This window comes from Zerene cesonia, chromosome 24 (assembly GCF_012273895.1).
Source record: "Zerene cesonia ecotype Mississippi chromosome 24, Zerene_cesonia_1.1, whole genome shotgun sequence".
Classification (NCBI taxonomy): Eukaryota; Metazoa; Arthropoda; class Insecta; order Lepidoptera; family Pieridae; genus Zerene; species Zerene cesonia.
In genome coordinates, this window is record NC_052125.1 from 4,557,531 (window position 1) to 4,574,380 (window position 16,850).

The following is a 16,850-nucleotide window of genomic DNA, read 5'->3' on the forward strand; positions in this document are numbered from 1 at the left end:
CTCGTCGCGCGGCACCACGCGCGGCGAGGCGCGCGCGGCGCATATGCCTGCCGGATCGAGGGCATTTTATCTAGCCACACTTTTGCATTTCTGTGTTTTTGTACTTTTGTGTATTTTTGTATATCTATGTTTTCGTACTTTTGTATTGCTATGTTTTTGTATGATTGTAATGTCAAAAGCCACTGGATAGATTTGAAAAATTAAATTATTTCACCATTAAAAAGCTGCAACAACACTGAGCAACATATGCTTTATATGTACCACGGACGAACAGCTAGTCTATCATAAGACCATGAAAAAACCGTTTCTTAATTTTCGTTACCGTGAACAAGGAGTTCTTTTAAGATTTTAATCCTCTATCGATTTTTTTTTTAGGAAAAAAAATGATTTGAAACAAAAAATGATATGATGACATCATAGACCCGATACATAAATAAAAATTGTACAGTCTCAGGGGACAGGTGACAGGTGTCTGATCGAAATAATGACATGTTATAAACAAAACCCAGCAGCAACAGTTGCGACAGCCATTTTTCTCAAGAAAGTAACATTAAAACTGACAGACCCACCAACCAACCAACATACAACTCAATCCATTTCTAGAGGCGTAAGGTCTGCAATGGACCTTAAGCCTCTCTAAATGTTCATGGGCGGTGGTAGCGCTTACCATCAGGCGTCCCACCAGCTCCATTGCCGACTGTGACATAAAAAAAAAAAAAAAAAAATCATCACTCTCACTCACCAGTAATATAGATGTCCTCCAGGTGGAAGTAGCTGGTCCGCAGCGCGGCGCGGTACAGCGCGAGCGCGGCCGGCGCCGAGAACACGTACCCCGTACCGGACAGGTACCGCGGGTACACGCTGCCGCCGTACATGTAACGGGGGCTGTACCTGCGGGGGAGAGGAGGGGGGGGTTAGTGTTTCATTCACTTGACACAATAATAACTATTTTATACAACAAAATAAACAAATTGTAAGAACTAGGCCAAATTTAAACGGCACCCTCTTACACATAAAAAAACATTCATCAAATTCGATGATTCTTATATGATGGCTCTCGACTGGGTGAAAGCTCTGAGGTATTAAAGTAAACTAAAAATTTATCGAATCGCTAATTACCTCAGCCCCTCCTTTGCCCCTCCCTTAGAAGTCGGTCGCAACGGCACGAAGGAGCCAGCTTGCACCGGGGAAGTACCACACGCACAGAAAACCGGCGTGAAATAGTAGTATGCTAGTGAGTGGGAGAGCCGGAGGCCCGCCCCCTTTTTTCATCCTTACCAGTGCATTCCTTCTTTCCAGTCGTCCATCCTTTCCTTATCCCTTACGCACTAAAAAGCGAGCAACGCATTCGCATACGCACTACATCCGCTCTGTCCATGGGCGCTGGTAATCGCTTAACATCGGGCGAACCATCACCTCAGTTACCCGCTCTCCCAAAAGAAAAAAGCAGAATATCTCACCATTTATTACTCGTGTCCAGGACGGGTCTCGCCCCGCAGATGAGATCGCCGATCAGTAGGTACTCCTTCTCCCCGCGTCCGCTCCCGTCGTGTATCTTCGATCGGTTTCGTAAATTACTTATTAAATTTGGCACATTTATATACATATCATCGTCCGTTTTCAGGATGTAGCGGACTGAAAAAAATTGATATAAATCCGATAAAATGAGCATTTGATGAGAAATTTTTAAAGAATTGAAACAAATTTATCACGAGCCGGGATTCGAATCCACGTCTTTTTGCTTAATCGTAGCGGAGCCTAGGCTCTCGGCCGCTTTCTTCCAACATCTACTTTTCGTACCCCTAAATGATAAGAGTAAGACAGAACAGCGTTTGCCGAGTCAGGTAGCATGTCAATAAATGGCGTGTTTTAACAAGTCGATTTATACAAATACGTTTATCAAAAGCCCCAAATTATAATTCTTCGAAATCACAACTAATTCAAGATTGTTCGAGAGTTTACATGTCCGAGGAAGAAAAATGCCAGCGAAACTATCATGCAGATCATCTCAGAGAAAATTATGTAGAAGAAATAAGTACTTTTTTATAATCCTGCGTTAATAGTGCTAGTGAATAGAAAACGAATGTTTGCCTATATCTAGTTAAATTTATTTATGAATTGACATAAAGAAATGAAACGAACCAAACGTTTAATGTAATTTCGTCTTACACAGGGAGGGACAACATTTCTACTGTCTACATCAGCTAATTAAGAATAAAGTATAGTTATATGACACTCACCACTTTCATTACAATTATTCGTAACCCATTTCAGCATCATTATTGATTTTAAAGTTAAATTATTATAAGAATCAATAAATCCCTCTTGGATTACATCACCATATTTTTCTACCTCCTCGTCTATTTTATCCTGGATATCACTACTATTATCACTAGATGGCAACCCCAATAAAAACACAACTTTGTAATCGGGCACAGTGTTGCCAGTGTCTTCTTCAAGTATCTCCTCTTTCGGGAAATCTTTCACGTTCTTCAACATCGCAATGACTTTGTCCAAATCGATATCATCCTCATAGCCTTTCGGTGGTATTTTCATTATATTAGATTCATAATCGTAATCCACATCGTCATTTTCACCCAATTCTTTGTTCATATCGAATTCTGGCAACATTTTCTCATCGCTCTCGTCTTCGAAGCGTTTCTCAACTGGTCCATCGGTGACTATATTATCTTTCAATGCCTTCGCCAATTCCGGCAGTAGCTGGCCAAAGCTGGCGATGCCGCGTTTCTTTCTATCGACCGTATTATTAGATTCACTGTACAAATCGTATGTGTAATTGTAGTTTTTGTATTTCTCGCGAGCGGCGTGGAAAATCTTCGACGAATTCAGATAGTTCCTGTAATTCCCCCAGGTTTCTCGTATCGCATTGCGCCTATCGAAATGTATCGTGGACGAGCACACAACAACGAGAAGGAAGAGATTGTTTTTTTTATTTCTACTGCTCTTGGGACACACGTCCTTCGGTTCGTGTATCGTGGTCACGTTGTCTGGTTGGACGTATATTTTCGTATCTCTGTTCGTGTGTATCGACCAGCCGGCTACGGCTACTGCAAATTGAAATTGCATCGCTAATGAAATCAGCTAAAATTTTTTAACTAGCGCCTGGTTAGTACTTGCAATACGAACTATTAAGGTTCGGTATGCCAGCAAGAGAAATTGGGAAAATGTATTTTTTCACTGGAGAAATGTATTTCTAAATAGGTTATGCAGTTTTTGAGACAGTACTACCACAGAATAATAAGTTCAAGTGCTACAACCAATATACAGAATAGTTTAAAACATACAGATTTTATGAATTTGCCATCGGGATTGTAAAAAAAATCTCCTACTTTTCCTTAAGACGCTTTTATTAGTTTCACCGGTATGTTTGTATGTAACCGACTCTTTTAAACTCACATTTTGACGCACTTTAAACGGATACATTTAATTCAAACTTTGTACACAATACAATAATGTCAGGAATTCATGGTATTATCTTGATAAGGATCGCCAGGATTAAATTATTTCCTTACGTATGTTCTGTACAAAGAGCAAGTGAGACAATTTACTTGACTCTATCAATAATGCGTGTTGTTTCAGTTTTTTTAATCATATATCATTCTTAAGCAGATAAAATTAATGCATCTATTTTATGAGCTATATGAAAAAACGAGGAACATAACTACACATTTTAGGTCTCAATATTCAGAAGGCCTTTGACAGAAAACGAAACATTTTAATTACTTAGATAGTGATGTAAATGAGTACGCATCGAAATAAACTAATTGCTTATTAAAAATAACATTAACAACGCGAATGTTATTGTCTTTTTAATATTTTATCTTTCAATGTTGCAATTCCAAACGCGCGCGGCAACTGATAGAATTGGTATTTATTTAAATTAACGAGCCCACATTTATTGCAAACGGTTATTTAATGTTTAAAGTGGTTTTATTTGTACATTTAAACAACGAAAGATATTTATTTATTTATTTATTTATTCTTTATTGCACACTTTCACACTTACAAAATATAAAAAAGAAATAAAATGAACTAGTATGCAAAGGGCGGCCTTATGGCTAAAAGCCATCTCTACCAGGCAACCGTTGGGTAAAGGACAATATATTTTTAGCAACGTACAATGCAACGCACGTAGGCAGGCAGTCTATTGGAAAATTAATAAAGACAAAAAAAAAAATTAAAATAATTAAATATGATATTTTATGTAGGTACTAGATTTCTTGCCACGGCTTCCGATGCATTCTTTGGAAATGCCATCTTCTATTCACTATCTTAATCTTGTCATAACAAAAAAGTAGTCGTGTTACCTTCGTACACTACTTGATCCTCTTATTCTAGGGTAGATAAACAGCGTATGCTTTTTAATCAATAAAAAATTAAAAAATTAATACCAATGAAGAGATTTTTTTGTTAGAATGTGCTAGTCGAAGTATTTGCTCGACCGATTTCGCTTAAATATCTTTTCACGACCGCGACCGGGGCGAACTGGTAGTCTAGTATATATCTTCTATTCCCATTCTATCAATACCGATTATAGTACAAAAACTGCGAAATGTAGACTTAAAACCATAATTCATATGTTCAACAATACATTTGATAGTCATAGTCTAATCATTAGGCAAGCATTTTATTAAAACGGCCGACCGTGTACGGCCCATTCATGCGACAGCCCAAATCGAGGTTCGTGGTCCCCGTCAAGGGGGAACGCCCTTGAGCGTTTTGCTACTAGTTCCTTCAAGTTCAGTTCACCTACGCGTCCGTGCTAAAATGTAGTAGCCCTTCTGGCTGACATCAAGAAACACCAGAAAAAAGAACTTTATTATAAAAACATGCAATTACCAGCAAACTACACTTACCTTTTGGCATCTGGTCGTTGGCTCTATTATACACCGGTATATACATTAAAACACAAAACAATATCATGGCGGTGCTGAAGAGTGAGAACTTCGCTATCACCGTCACCGGCCACCGCCTCTCCCTCTCCGGTTTAATTTCTCTACTGTACGGTGCATATCTTCTACTTCTGTCATATCTGAAAACATTACAGTTAGTAAGAGTACGAAGAAAACTGCTACGATTAACTCGATTGTCATTTATATGAATATCATAGAGCAAAGGACCTAGTGCGGTACCTTTCGACACCCCATTATGAAATTCATACATATCAATATCGGTTAGGGTTAATTATCAATAGGAAATGTAAACGAAGCTGCATTTACAATAATTGATTATTTAAATAATACGTACCTACATCGATTGTACGACGATGTTTTAGCTTGTAATAGTTTTAATGTACTTTTTAAAATGCAATATTGTCAAACGAGCATTAATATTCAGCATTCAATCGTATTACATGGCTCTGCGTAGATTGCTTTTTTTTGTACAGTGGTTCCGACATTGTGAATACAACCGAAAAATCTCCGGTTCCATACCCAGTCGAGACAGTAAATAAACAATAAATGACTTCCTTTCCTTTTTGAAGTCAGTTAAAAATGCAGTCACGTAGAATACACAATCCCAAGAAATCGATCAGTAACACAAACACGAAATCCATCGGCCCCACACCCCATACCCCATGCCCCACGGACGGTGACACTCACCTGTATGACAATAAGGGACTGTCATCACTATCTCTACTGGAATATAGCTGATCATCGTCTTCCCATTGCTGCGTGTCATCACGTGCCATCAATGCTGCAGCGGAAATAAAATTATTGACCTCTAACCGCTTGCCACGACTCTTCCCGGCTTAACCCGGGTTAATATAATAATGATAATACAGGAAAATATAGCCTGTGACACTCTCAGATGAGTGGTAAATGAATTTTTTAAATCCGTTCAGCTGTTTCGGAGCCTATTCAGTACAAACAAAAAAAAAAAAAAAAACGATAAGAAGGGGGAAGAACAGAAGGGAGACCTTATCACATATAAGTGATTAGCGACGTAACTAAAAAGGATGTAGATAAAAAAAAAAACTAAAAAGTCTTTAAGTATTTCAACTTCAAACTCCTTCCATATTGGTGCAGCGGTTATGCAGTGAAAGGACATACAAACTTTCGCTTTCATACTATAAGGAGACTGGATTTGCATTTTTTTATTAACACGCGATTATTGGCTTCACCTGTACGTTTGTTTGTATGTAAGAGACTCCTTGAAAGTCGATTTTGTCCCACTTGAAACGGACAGATATTAACCTCACCACAAAACGGTTGTGCGTTTGTTACAATTGTTGAAATAGCTGTACGCTCTGGCTTCGCTCGTGGTACATATATAGCCTATGTCACTCTGTGAAGTTGCAGCTTTCGAATGGTGTAAGAATTTTCGAAATCGGCCCAGCGGTTGTTGCGTGAAAACGTTACGAACATACTCGTACAAAAATACAAAGTTCTTGTTTAAGTTTATTTATTTATTTTAAACACTTGTTGTGCTGGCAACGCAGCAGAAATAAATACAATAAAGCACAGATAAACAGAATGCGGCCTTATCACTTACAAGTGATCTCTTCCAGGCAACCAACAGAACGAGCGAAAAACAAAAATACTTAAAAGGCGGTAGGTAAAAAGTTAAACCAATGAAACAATATTATGAATATAAATAATAATTGAATATTAGTGGAGATAAATTTCATATTAATAAATCATAGTAAAGGTATTTATGCCGATTATTTTAAATTAATTGACTTCAATAACTGTATTAATAATCCACGTCATAACATCACACACAGGCTCAGCACACACTAAAGGCCTTGGCATTACCTTATATTATAAATCGGTCCATTGGTTTAGGTGTGACGATAAGACCTGGAGAGGAGTGACCCCCCCTCACTCAGGAACCTCGGTGACCTATTTTTTTTAGAAAATAATTGTATCCTATACAGTGAAAACGAATTAGCTACTCAGGCGTACAGCTCAGTGTGCGCGTACCCCTAACCTAACAATGCTCATTGTTGGTATTTGCTATGGTACCTAGTTTCTAGAACAATCCATTACCGCTGACACAATTAGCATCCATTTCATACTATTCAATTAAATGACTCATTCACGTCGACCAAGCACTCAGTTCGAATTATTTGCGACTAGTTGCCAGTGGCGTAGCTAGAGGGACAAGGGCCCTGGTGCATAGGGAAAGAATCGGGCCCTCCTCCCCTCTTTTCGCCTTCCTCCCCTCTTTCAAAGCTGAGGTTAGACGGCCCCCTGAGCTCCGGGGCCCTGGTGCACTGCACCACCTGGCCCTATGATAGCTACGCCACTGCTAGTTGCGTCCTGCCGTGTCGTTCGCGGACACGGCAACGGGTAAAATACTTTACATAGAAAAAAATCCCATTGAAATATGTTGCGTAATTTCAAAGATGTAAACATACAGACACACGGGCGGCGGAGAACGAATTTGTTTTATACAATACTAGCTTTTGCCCGTGGCATCGCACGCGTGAAATTCAGAGTAGTTCAATAGATGTTAATATACATATATTAACATCTATTTTATATATATTATGACCCTTCCTCTTGAATCACACTATCTATTAAAAAAAAACCATCAAAATCCGTTGAGTAGTTTTAAAGATTAAAGCATACATAGGCACATAGCGACAAGGAGAGCGACTTTCTTATATACTATGTAGTGAAGTAAGGACAAGTAAATGCACCTGTCTCATTAAAAACAATATTTTTATTTGACATTTATTTTTGATTAAATTCTAACAACCATCGTCTAACTGGTGACCCGTTCACGAGGTTATCTGACATAACGGTCACCCATCATCACACCGACCGCTCGTTAGCGTGCCTCACCTGCGGTTCATATATAGATCAACGAACTCAAGTGGACCAAGGTCATTTTTAGATCTAATTAGGCAATTAGGCAAGCTAATTTAATTAATCTGCAAGCGATACTCTATCCAATTAGTACACATCCTTCCTACTAATATTATAAATGCGAAAGTTGTGTGTGTGTGTTTGTTACTCTTTCACGCAACAACTACTGGACCGATTGCAATGAAATTTGGTACGTAGACAGCTGGACAAGTGGAATAACATATAGGCAACTTTTTATCCCGATATTCCTACGGGATACGGACTTACGCGGGTGAAACCGCGGGGCGCAGCTAGTATATATAAAGATGAGTATAATTATTTGTTTGAACGGGCTAACTCCTACTATAAGCTTTCTGAGTGCTATAGGCTTTGAAGTGCGTTCGATTCGCACTTGACCGATGTTTTTATAAACAATTGGCTTGTGACCTTTCCACCTTTAATTAGCTATCTACTGCGTTTTGAGGTTTTCGAGTCGTTTAATAAACAACTTAATTAGTTAGGTATAAGTTGATAAAATTGTCAATGTTACGAGATTGTTTTATTTCACGTAACATTTATGCGATTATTGCGATTAACCCCCATCCGTTAATGTGTTTGCTAATCTTTTGTGTAAAAACTGCTCGACAGATGTGGATGAAATTTAACACGGATATGGATTATTATAGTCTAGATTGGTTGGATTGTTTTCGAATGTATCTTTAAACGCTAATTACACTATATTAAATTTAAAATTTACGTTAGGTTTTTTAATTGTAATCAAACGAAATAGCAAATAGTGTTGAGCATATTTTGATGAAACTTTTACTAAAATTAATACCTATTTCACGGCACCACGTGTAAATTACTTCGTAATATATTAATAGCATGTAATTTTCTAAGTTTGTGACAACGCGTGCGAAGCCGCGGACAAAAGCCTAGTCTATTTTACCTCGCTATAAAGAAGCGACCGAAAGTCAGGCTTCTCTTAATTACTTCTTTCATATCTACTATCGTTTTAACAATCATTCATTGACCTTTAAGATCTAAAGTCAATGCCTAGTTCGTTGTTGATTACAAGCTAGCTCTCCGTCCGCGGCTTCACTCGGTCCTACCTCGATGTGAAGCGCGATGCTAATATAGACTGTCAACTATCACTGTGCTGAATTTCATCTATCCACGATTAGTGTTTTCTTGTGTTTGATTTTACGCGAGTCTTAAACATTTAAAAATTAAAGACTTTTTAACGGATTTTAAACGCGATTTATTCATTATATTATTTACCCGACGTTCGGGTATCGGTTCACCCCGTACACAATTCAAGTGATAACAAACACAAAAAAAAATACAGTCGAATTGCTAAACTGCACCGTTTTTTGAAGTCGCTAGAAGAACATTCGAGAATTGAGAACCTCATCTGGCGGCACGGCAGCGGCCCCACCAAGTCGAGCAAAAGAGCGGCCATCCTTTTCTCGTGCGCCTTGCGGGAAGTCGGTTAATAATTACGTTATATAGCGTTGCGATATCGCCAGCTCAGAACGTCGTCATCAGCCCATATATGTTCCCACTGCTGGGACACAGGCCTCCTATGAGGGTTCAGGCCATAATTCACCACGCTGGCCAAGTGCGGGTTGGCAGATGTCACATGTCGTCGAACTTTTGATTCTTGGACATGCCGGTTTCCTCACGATGTTTTCCTTCACCGTTTTAAGCAGTGGTCACGCTATCCACATGTGCAGATAAATTGAAAAATCAATTTATTTCCTGCACGCTCGCCCGGTCTCGAACCCCGACTTATCGATTTTGAAGTCCGAGGTTCTCACCACTGAGCCACCGCTGCTTTTTTAGCCTCTCAGAACGTAAGACTAAGTAATAACAAGCTATTGTCAATGTTATTAATAACTCGAATGACTCAATCCCCTGACCTTCGGGTTTGTGACATTTCTCGGTAAAGGTTGAGTTCGATATTTCTTTTCGCGACGAAATCTGGTATGATTTCTGGTCTCTAGTAACCTTTTCAAAAAAAATCTCATGTACGTTTCATTTTTGCGAAATAAAACACGTATTATATAACTGTTTTTAAGAGAAATTCTACGTATAGATTTTTTAGAATTTAACATTTTAGTACTAGGTAGACTAAATTCAAATGGGGCTTTCATATCATTCAAATAGGAGTCGAAAGTCCTGAAGTAAAAAATACAGTTGTATGGATAACCTCTTCATTTTAAAGTCGATTAAATTATATTATATTACGATTTGTTTAACATTGCGTTGATACACATTGTACAAACCCGTCTTGCACTTGGTCGGTTTTAAAATAATTTCAGCCACTCACACGTAAATTGGGTCGTGGTTAAACTTGACCTCCGAGGAGAATAATGTTAAGTTTTCGCAGCGAACTCGAGCTCAAATACTTTCAAGTTGAAATTAAGCTTATGCAAAGTAAAAAAGCTTCGCTGGCTACTCCATAATTGAAATGCAGACGAAAATGTTATCGGAAAAGGCCTCCGAATTTCATTTAAAATTGACGGACTTGCAACTAAACAAGTCTGTGAAAAAACATATATTTGTTTTTTATCTGTTATCGATATTGCCAGTTCCAATCGGTGAAGGTAAATATTGTATTAAAAACATCAATCTTAATATATATAAATCTCGTGTCACAATGTTTGGACAAACTACTGGACTCCTAAACCACTTAACCGATTATAATAAAATTCGCACACCATGTGCAGTTCGATCCAAATTGAGAGATAGGATAGTTTATATTATGGCAATTACTATAAATTACTAGGTCCCCGCGCGGAGTCGGGGCGTGCAGCTAGTTTATTATACATTTTTGTATTGGATTGACAATAGCATAAAGTAGCTTAACGCCATTACAAAAATGTATAGCACATCAATGGTTTTCTTATGGGGGCCAGCTAATCTTAATTCTAGTCTAGTCACGCTAACGTGACCACTCGTCACAGTGGTCACGCCCGAAACGTATAAGCCTATATGCACCGCACACTCTATCTAAGCCTAATTCTAAAAGTCTTCATAGAGGTTCGGACAGATGGACAGTGTACCATCATCGTGACTCTAAAACCAGCCTAAGTGGTCACCACTGTCTATAAACACCAGTAAAACTTTTAAATGACAATAAGCTTTTTCCTTTGATGACACCAACGGGAACACCATGTGTTTCCAAAGCTTTACCATACACAGATGCGAGGAGGAATTGCCCATTAAAGGATGGCAAAAAAAATGTCAAACACTCATTGAAATTAACACCTTATCTTGTGGCAGTAATGTTTAAAGTCTATTGTGCAGCTCAGAAAACTCTACCTAAAAGACGCAGAGGTAGAGTTTGATTCGTAATATTTTTGAGAGTAATTGTGAGTCTAGTCTAGTTGTTTATTGTACATCAATGTAGGATATCTGGCCATAAACTTAAATTTTAACAAAAAGTCATATTTAGAAATTAAAAACTTTTTAACGGATTTTAAACGCGATTTATTCATTAAATTATTAACCCATTATATTATTAACATCCAGAAAAACACTCCACATACCAACTGCGGAGAAATAGGTGGAGGTAGGTCACAAACAACAATTTTTGTACGACCTTCAAGACATACAACATCTCAGTCTCTCCGTGACCATGCTCGCTGTAAAGTGTTCGAAATGTCGGGTTAATAATATAATGAATAAATCGCGTTTAAAATCCATTAAAAAGTTTTTAATTTCCAAATGTATAATACTTGCGTAAAATCAAACACAAGAAAATACTAAAAAGTCATATGTTAGTAGTGAATGAGAATTTAAAATCAACCAGGTCAGTTACCAGCTATGAAAAAAAATAATAAACCTATGAATTATGGTGATTAGAAACAACAATTGAATAAATATCTTGTCATTACACTAAATCCACAACAGCATTGTGAAGATCAACTATTTGAAGACTTGTGTTCTCAAAACCTGTTTTTGCATATTAGTAAACTATGAAGCAGGTGGGCCACCTAATACTAAGTGGTCACCACCACCCATAAACACTTGCAACACTAGAGGTGTTACAAGTGCTTTGCTGGCCTTTAAGTAACCCATACACTCTTTTCTTAAAGACCCCAATGCCGTTTCTTTAGTTACCAAGTATGTTTTGTAGTAACATTTAAGGTTAATATATATTCACCAAGCTAGTTATGTTCTGTTAAGACCCTCGATAGCATTGTTAAAGATTTTTTCTGTAACATTACTTGAATGAACACATCAAGATATGTAATAAATAAACAAATAATATTGCAATTTTACTACTTGTCAATTTAGTCAGTTGTCGAATAGTAATAATTAAACCCAATTTTAAACAATTCAAATCGTGCCCTTTAGTAGACATATGTTGAGCCGGCTGAATATTAAAGGAATAATGAGAGTAATTTCAAATTTTCAAGGACAGCTCAAAAAATTATTGTTCTACAAATTTACGTAATATTGTGTGAAATTCTTAAAAAAAAACATGAATTACCTTTGGGAAATGGACCATGAACGTAATTATGATGTTACCTAATGATGACGGCAATTTGGACTCAAAACATACTAAAATTAAATACATGTATCATTGGACCTTTCTAGGACACGTAAACATTTCGATTTAGAAAAATTGCTCGTTCACATACCGATATTCCAGTAAATTATAAAATAATAGTTACATTTATGATAATTGTATGTTTAATTTATTGAAAATACAAGCGCTAAGGCTGTAGCTACGACGTAACGCTTAAAAATTAAAATGTAAATAATTCAACTTACTTTACGAAGTTGACGTCCTTAATAACACTGAACACTATTTATTTATTCACTTTATTTCATCTGTTTATTTAACTATTTACACAAAACATTACAATATATTATTTACATGAAAATACGATTTAATTTGACAAGAGTCGAGAATGATTTGTGAATGTTTCTAAAATTTGATAGTCTTTGCTTGGCTTGACAAGTTGACATTGATTATTATGAAATTGACATTTAAAATTTTGAACAGATAAAGAAAAATTAATTAAAAAAAAATAGATCATATTTTGTTTTGTTTTTTTCAATCGTTAACCATTTTTTCTATTACGTCCAAAAGTCATATCTTACAATGTTATAATGCATGGAGTATTATAAATGTTTACATATTTTTTCAAACTATGCAAGAACAACGTGGTCCATTTTTAAACATGTATTTTGCATTTATTAAATATTAGCAAAAAATGGAAATTTAATGCATTAATTATACGACATAATACGAAATGACGGTAAACAGCAGTACAGTGTTCCCAACTTAGGGATTTTCCCCCCAAATTTAGGGGGTAAATTAGTGGAATGGGATTTTTTTAGGGGTTTTATATGTTTAGGGGTATTTTTAGGGTTTTTCTGAATATATAATATTCTGAATATAATAGAACTATCCAATGCAATAATCAATTAAATTTATTTTTCACATTAATTCGTAATGGTGAATCTTGCACAACTTTCACTCCATCTTCTAAAATGTTAAGTTTATTCAATGTTAACTTGTATGATTTTAAAAATTCTGACTCTTCAGAGGAAACTGACATAATTTTTAATGTATTAGTTAATTTATAAATAAAAAGCATTAATAAATATTACTGAATATTACTTATTATATTATTTTGATTCAATATTATTTTTTAGGGGGATTTTCAAATAATTGACGCAGTTTTAGGGGGTTTTGACTTAGAGTTAGGGGTAAATATTTCTGAGAGTTGGCAACACTGCAGCAGTATATTCAATACTCTGTGCTCAACAGCTGAGTACAAATGGGTGACATTTGACATATGATTAATTTTTTGTAATTGTTTGATTTTGGTATCGGTCCATAGTCTACACGTGATAAAGGTATTTATTTTATAAATTATCATCATAACTTTAATTTTGTACAGAATTCTTATGCGATTTATTTGCAACTTGCTAGCACAAACCAAGTGTCATTGATCGTCCGTAGGAGTTACGTATTTTGTTCGTATTTAACTAAAGTAATAAAAGTATATAAACAAATAGATTCTCAAAAACTTCCAATTCGAAAAAAGATCACTGTATAAACTTATTGAACATTTTATTAATATCAAATTCATTTTAGATAGTATAAAAATAATTAAAACAGAATCTGTACCTACAACTAAGGAAACATAATATTGTGCAATGTAAATAATATTATAAAGAAAATTAAGTTCAAATTAAAAAAAGAGAAATGCGCAAATTGATATGAACGAAAATATATATAAATATGGTAAAGGATAATACTTTGATTAGCTAATTCTAAACTAATAAGATACAAAAACTGTTTCCAGAGACCAGTATAAATTCTTGTGAAAAAATGGCTTCGAAAATTTCGAAAACGCAAATTCTCGCGATCTACAAATCTCTGCTACGGGAGTCTGAAAAGTTTTCTAATTACAACTTTAGGTAAGTAATACAGAATGCATATTTTATGAAACATCAATAAGTTAAAAGTACATTAGGCCTAAAATAGGGGACTTTATAAAATCTTAATTTAGTGTAGGAGTTGAGCATGCTTCGGCACAAATTAAGATACCTGAAAGATACCCCACGAATTAGTAGCATGCTACTATGTTAGTTTGGTGTGTGGGGTTAGGCAGAACTCTGCGTTGATTTCCCTATGCTTCCCAGCACTTTTATTTCCCTCCATGTAAAGCTGGCAATTCATTGACAACAATATAGCCTCAGCAAATATTTATGGACCCACCAGCTCCTATCTTGGTAATGTTGTGACAAAATTAAAAATAAAGGAAATTTTTTTTCTCAGGGCATATGCAATAAGGAGAGTGAGAGATGCATTTAAAGAGAAGAAAGTATTAACGGATCCTAAGGCCATTAACAATGAAATTAAATTTGCGATGGACAATTTACAACTAATCAGGCGACAGGTATGTTTCTAAGTTACATTACTATCTCCCGTGCCTTTGCCCGTGGTGCAAACATAGCTCAGAGCACTTGGTGATGACATACAAATCCAATGGTGAAAGAATTATTGTAATCGGACCAGTAGTTCTGAAGGTTAGCTTTGTATTTATAGTCTAGTAAGTAAAAAGTACAATGTTGTGCTAATTTCTTGTACTGCGGGATATATATTGAACATAATGCCCCGCAGTTTTACATTAAATTTACAAAATTCTGACAAAAGACTTCAAAAAAGGTGGTTCTAAATTCAAGTGTATTTTTGGGGTTTGATACCTCATAACTTTTTAAAGAGACATTGCAATGTAGCATTGATGTTTTATAGACCCCAAAACAATGTTTAGTAATTTTATTGTTTGTCTGTTTGTAAGTGCATCAATCACATAAAAACCACTATGCAGATTTTGACAAAATTATATAAGCCGAAAAACCAATATGTACTAAGACAGATTTTTTTTTATACAGCACACACAAAAAAAATATTATTTTGTAATTTTTTTTTTGCAGATTGTTATTGGAGACATGTACAAGACAGAGAAACTAGTTATCGAAAATCTGCAATAAATTGTACTAAGAAAGAATTGTAAATGCTATGAAGAAATGTAAATAATAAAAAAAAATAGCTTCACACAAAAAAAAATGCAGATGAAAAAATTTGAAAAAATCTCATACTATGGTAAGAATATTCTTGCCAGTTAAAGATAAATGGAAAATCTATAAGATCAAAGTGCGTCGTCAATAGCCTATTCAACAATATTAACAAATATATTTACATTTTCATGTATTATATATGTAACTAACTTTTGCCCGCTGCACGCACGCGTTTATTTGGAGTAGTTTAAAAGATGTTATTATACAAATAAACCTTCCTCTTGAATCACTTTATTTAATAAAAAAAACCATCAAAATCCGTTGGGTAGTTCTATATATGTAATGATGATTATAATGGTTACATGTCATTTTAAGTGACACATAACCATAACATGAAGAATATAATGGGAACATATACAGAAGTTGTAAAATTGACGTACTTTGAATATTGCTTCTATGATTAAGTAGTTGGCTCGTTATCATATCACCAAAGAGGCCCTGGGTTTGCTAAATTATTGTCAAATACCCGTTTTTAAATTACAAGTCATAATGCACCTTAAGTCTATAGGAGTAAAGTTCTAATTTAGTTGTCTCTTAAGTTTGAAAAAATTCAATGCATTTGTATGTAAATAGCTTAGAAAATTAGATTTTTTAAATAAATAAGTGTTACAAAAAGTGTGTTTTATTCTGTTTATTTAATTATCTCCCTATTTCGTTTAATTTAATCCACATACCTAATTATTATTTTATCAATTATGACTGCAGGAATATCCGGAAAATAAAGTAATGTCACTTCAACTATCTGCCAGGTTAATAAAAATTTGCAATATCGTTTGGCGAAAATGTAAACGATTATTTATTACGTCCGTAAAATAATGTTATAAACTTATTAAGTTTAAATACCCGTTTTCATGTCATCGTCTTCAATGAAGCTGGTGGGTCGCCTGATGGTAAGCGCTACCACCGCCCATGAACATTTGGAGCGGCGTAAGGTCGATTACAGACCTTACATCTCTACAAATAATTGAAAGAAAGGATTGACGAGAGGCATAAAGGGTAAGGGGGATGGGTAAGGAAAAGCATATGGGCACCCGGCTCCCCCACTCACCGAACGAAACAGCAGTATGCTATATCACTCTATAGTATACACCACCCATTATGCGCTTTCTCTGTATTGTTTCTTTGTTTTGGTTGCCTGGAAGAGATGGCTCTGTAGCCATAAGGTCGCCTATTGTGCAATTCGTATTTTTATTATGTACTTTGTAATATTTCCTTTTGGTGTGTACAATAAAGTGTCATTCATTCATTCATATAATTTCTTCTACTGGTGCGAGCTTGTCTAATTCCTGCCGAAGTGTACTCGACTTCCACTTACAGTAATTTACTAAAAAACAGTTATTTGTAAATTGTAAACTGGAACTTTATTTATTTTATCTATTTTATAAATAATAATAACTAACTTCATTAAAGGTTGGATTTTAACAT

The 16,850-nt window shown here is 35.6% G+C and overlaps 2 protein-coding genes across 2 annotated transcripts; one reads left to right on the plus strand and one right to left on the minus strand.

Annotated features, from left to right (window-relative positions):
• On the minus strand, positions 1 to 12,760 carry LOC119836382 (the record flags this gene model as incomplete). The annotated part of the gene is made up of 7 exons (XM_038361687.1): positions 12,600 to 12,760; positions 5,622 to 5,715; positions 4,878 to 5,053; positions 2,241 to 3,068; positions 1,461 to 1,635; positions 743 to 891; positions 1 to 47 (listed from the first exon to the last, which is right to left on the minus strand). Coding segments are annotated over exons 2-7 (1,464 nt in total), but the record flags the coding sequence as incomplete, so codon positions are not given.
• An 815-nt stretch (positions 12,761 to 13,575) lies between these two features.
• LOC119836434 (LYR motif-containing protein 4) lies at positions 13,576 to 15,414 on the plus strand. Its single transcript, XM_038361754.1, has 4 exons — positions 13,576 to 13,694; positions 14,147 to 14,261; positions 14,623 to 14,743; positions 15,282 to 15,414. The coding sequence occupies exons 2-4, from the start codon at positions 14,173 to 14,175 to the stop codon at positions 15,336 to 15,338; spliced, it is 267 nt and encodes an 88-aa protein (XP_038217682.1). The 5' UTR covers positions 13,576 to 13,694; positions 14,147 to 14,172; the 3' UTR covers positions 15,339 to 15,414.
• The last annotated feature ends 1,436 nt before the right edge of the window (positions 15,415 to 16,850 follow it).

Coding starts and splice junctions, on each gene's coding strand:
- LOC119836434 (XM_038361754.1), top strand. CDS start 14,173: ATGGCTTCGAAAATTTCGAAAACGCAAATTCTCGCGATCTACAAATCT. Junction 14,262..14,622: donor TTTTCTAATTACAACTTTAG/GTAAGTAATACA, acceptor TTTTTTTCTCAG/GGCATATGCAATAAGGAGAG. Junction 14,744..15,281: donor TACAACTAATCAGGCGACAG/GTATGTTTCTAA, acceptor TTTTTTTTGCAG/ATTGTTATTGGAGACATGTA.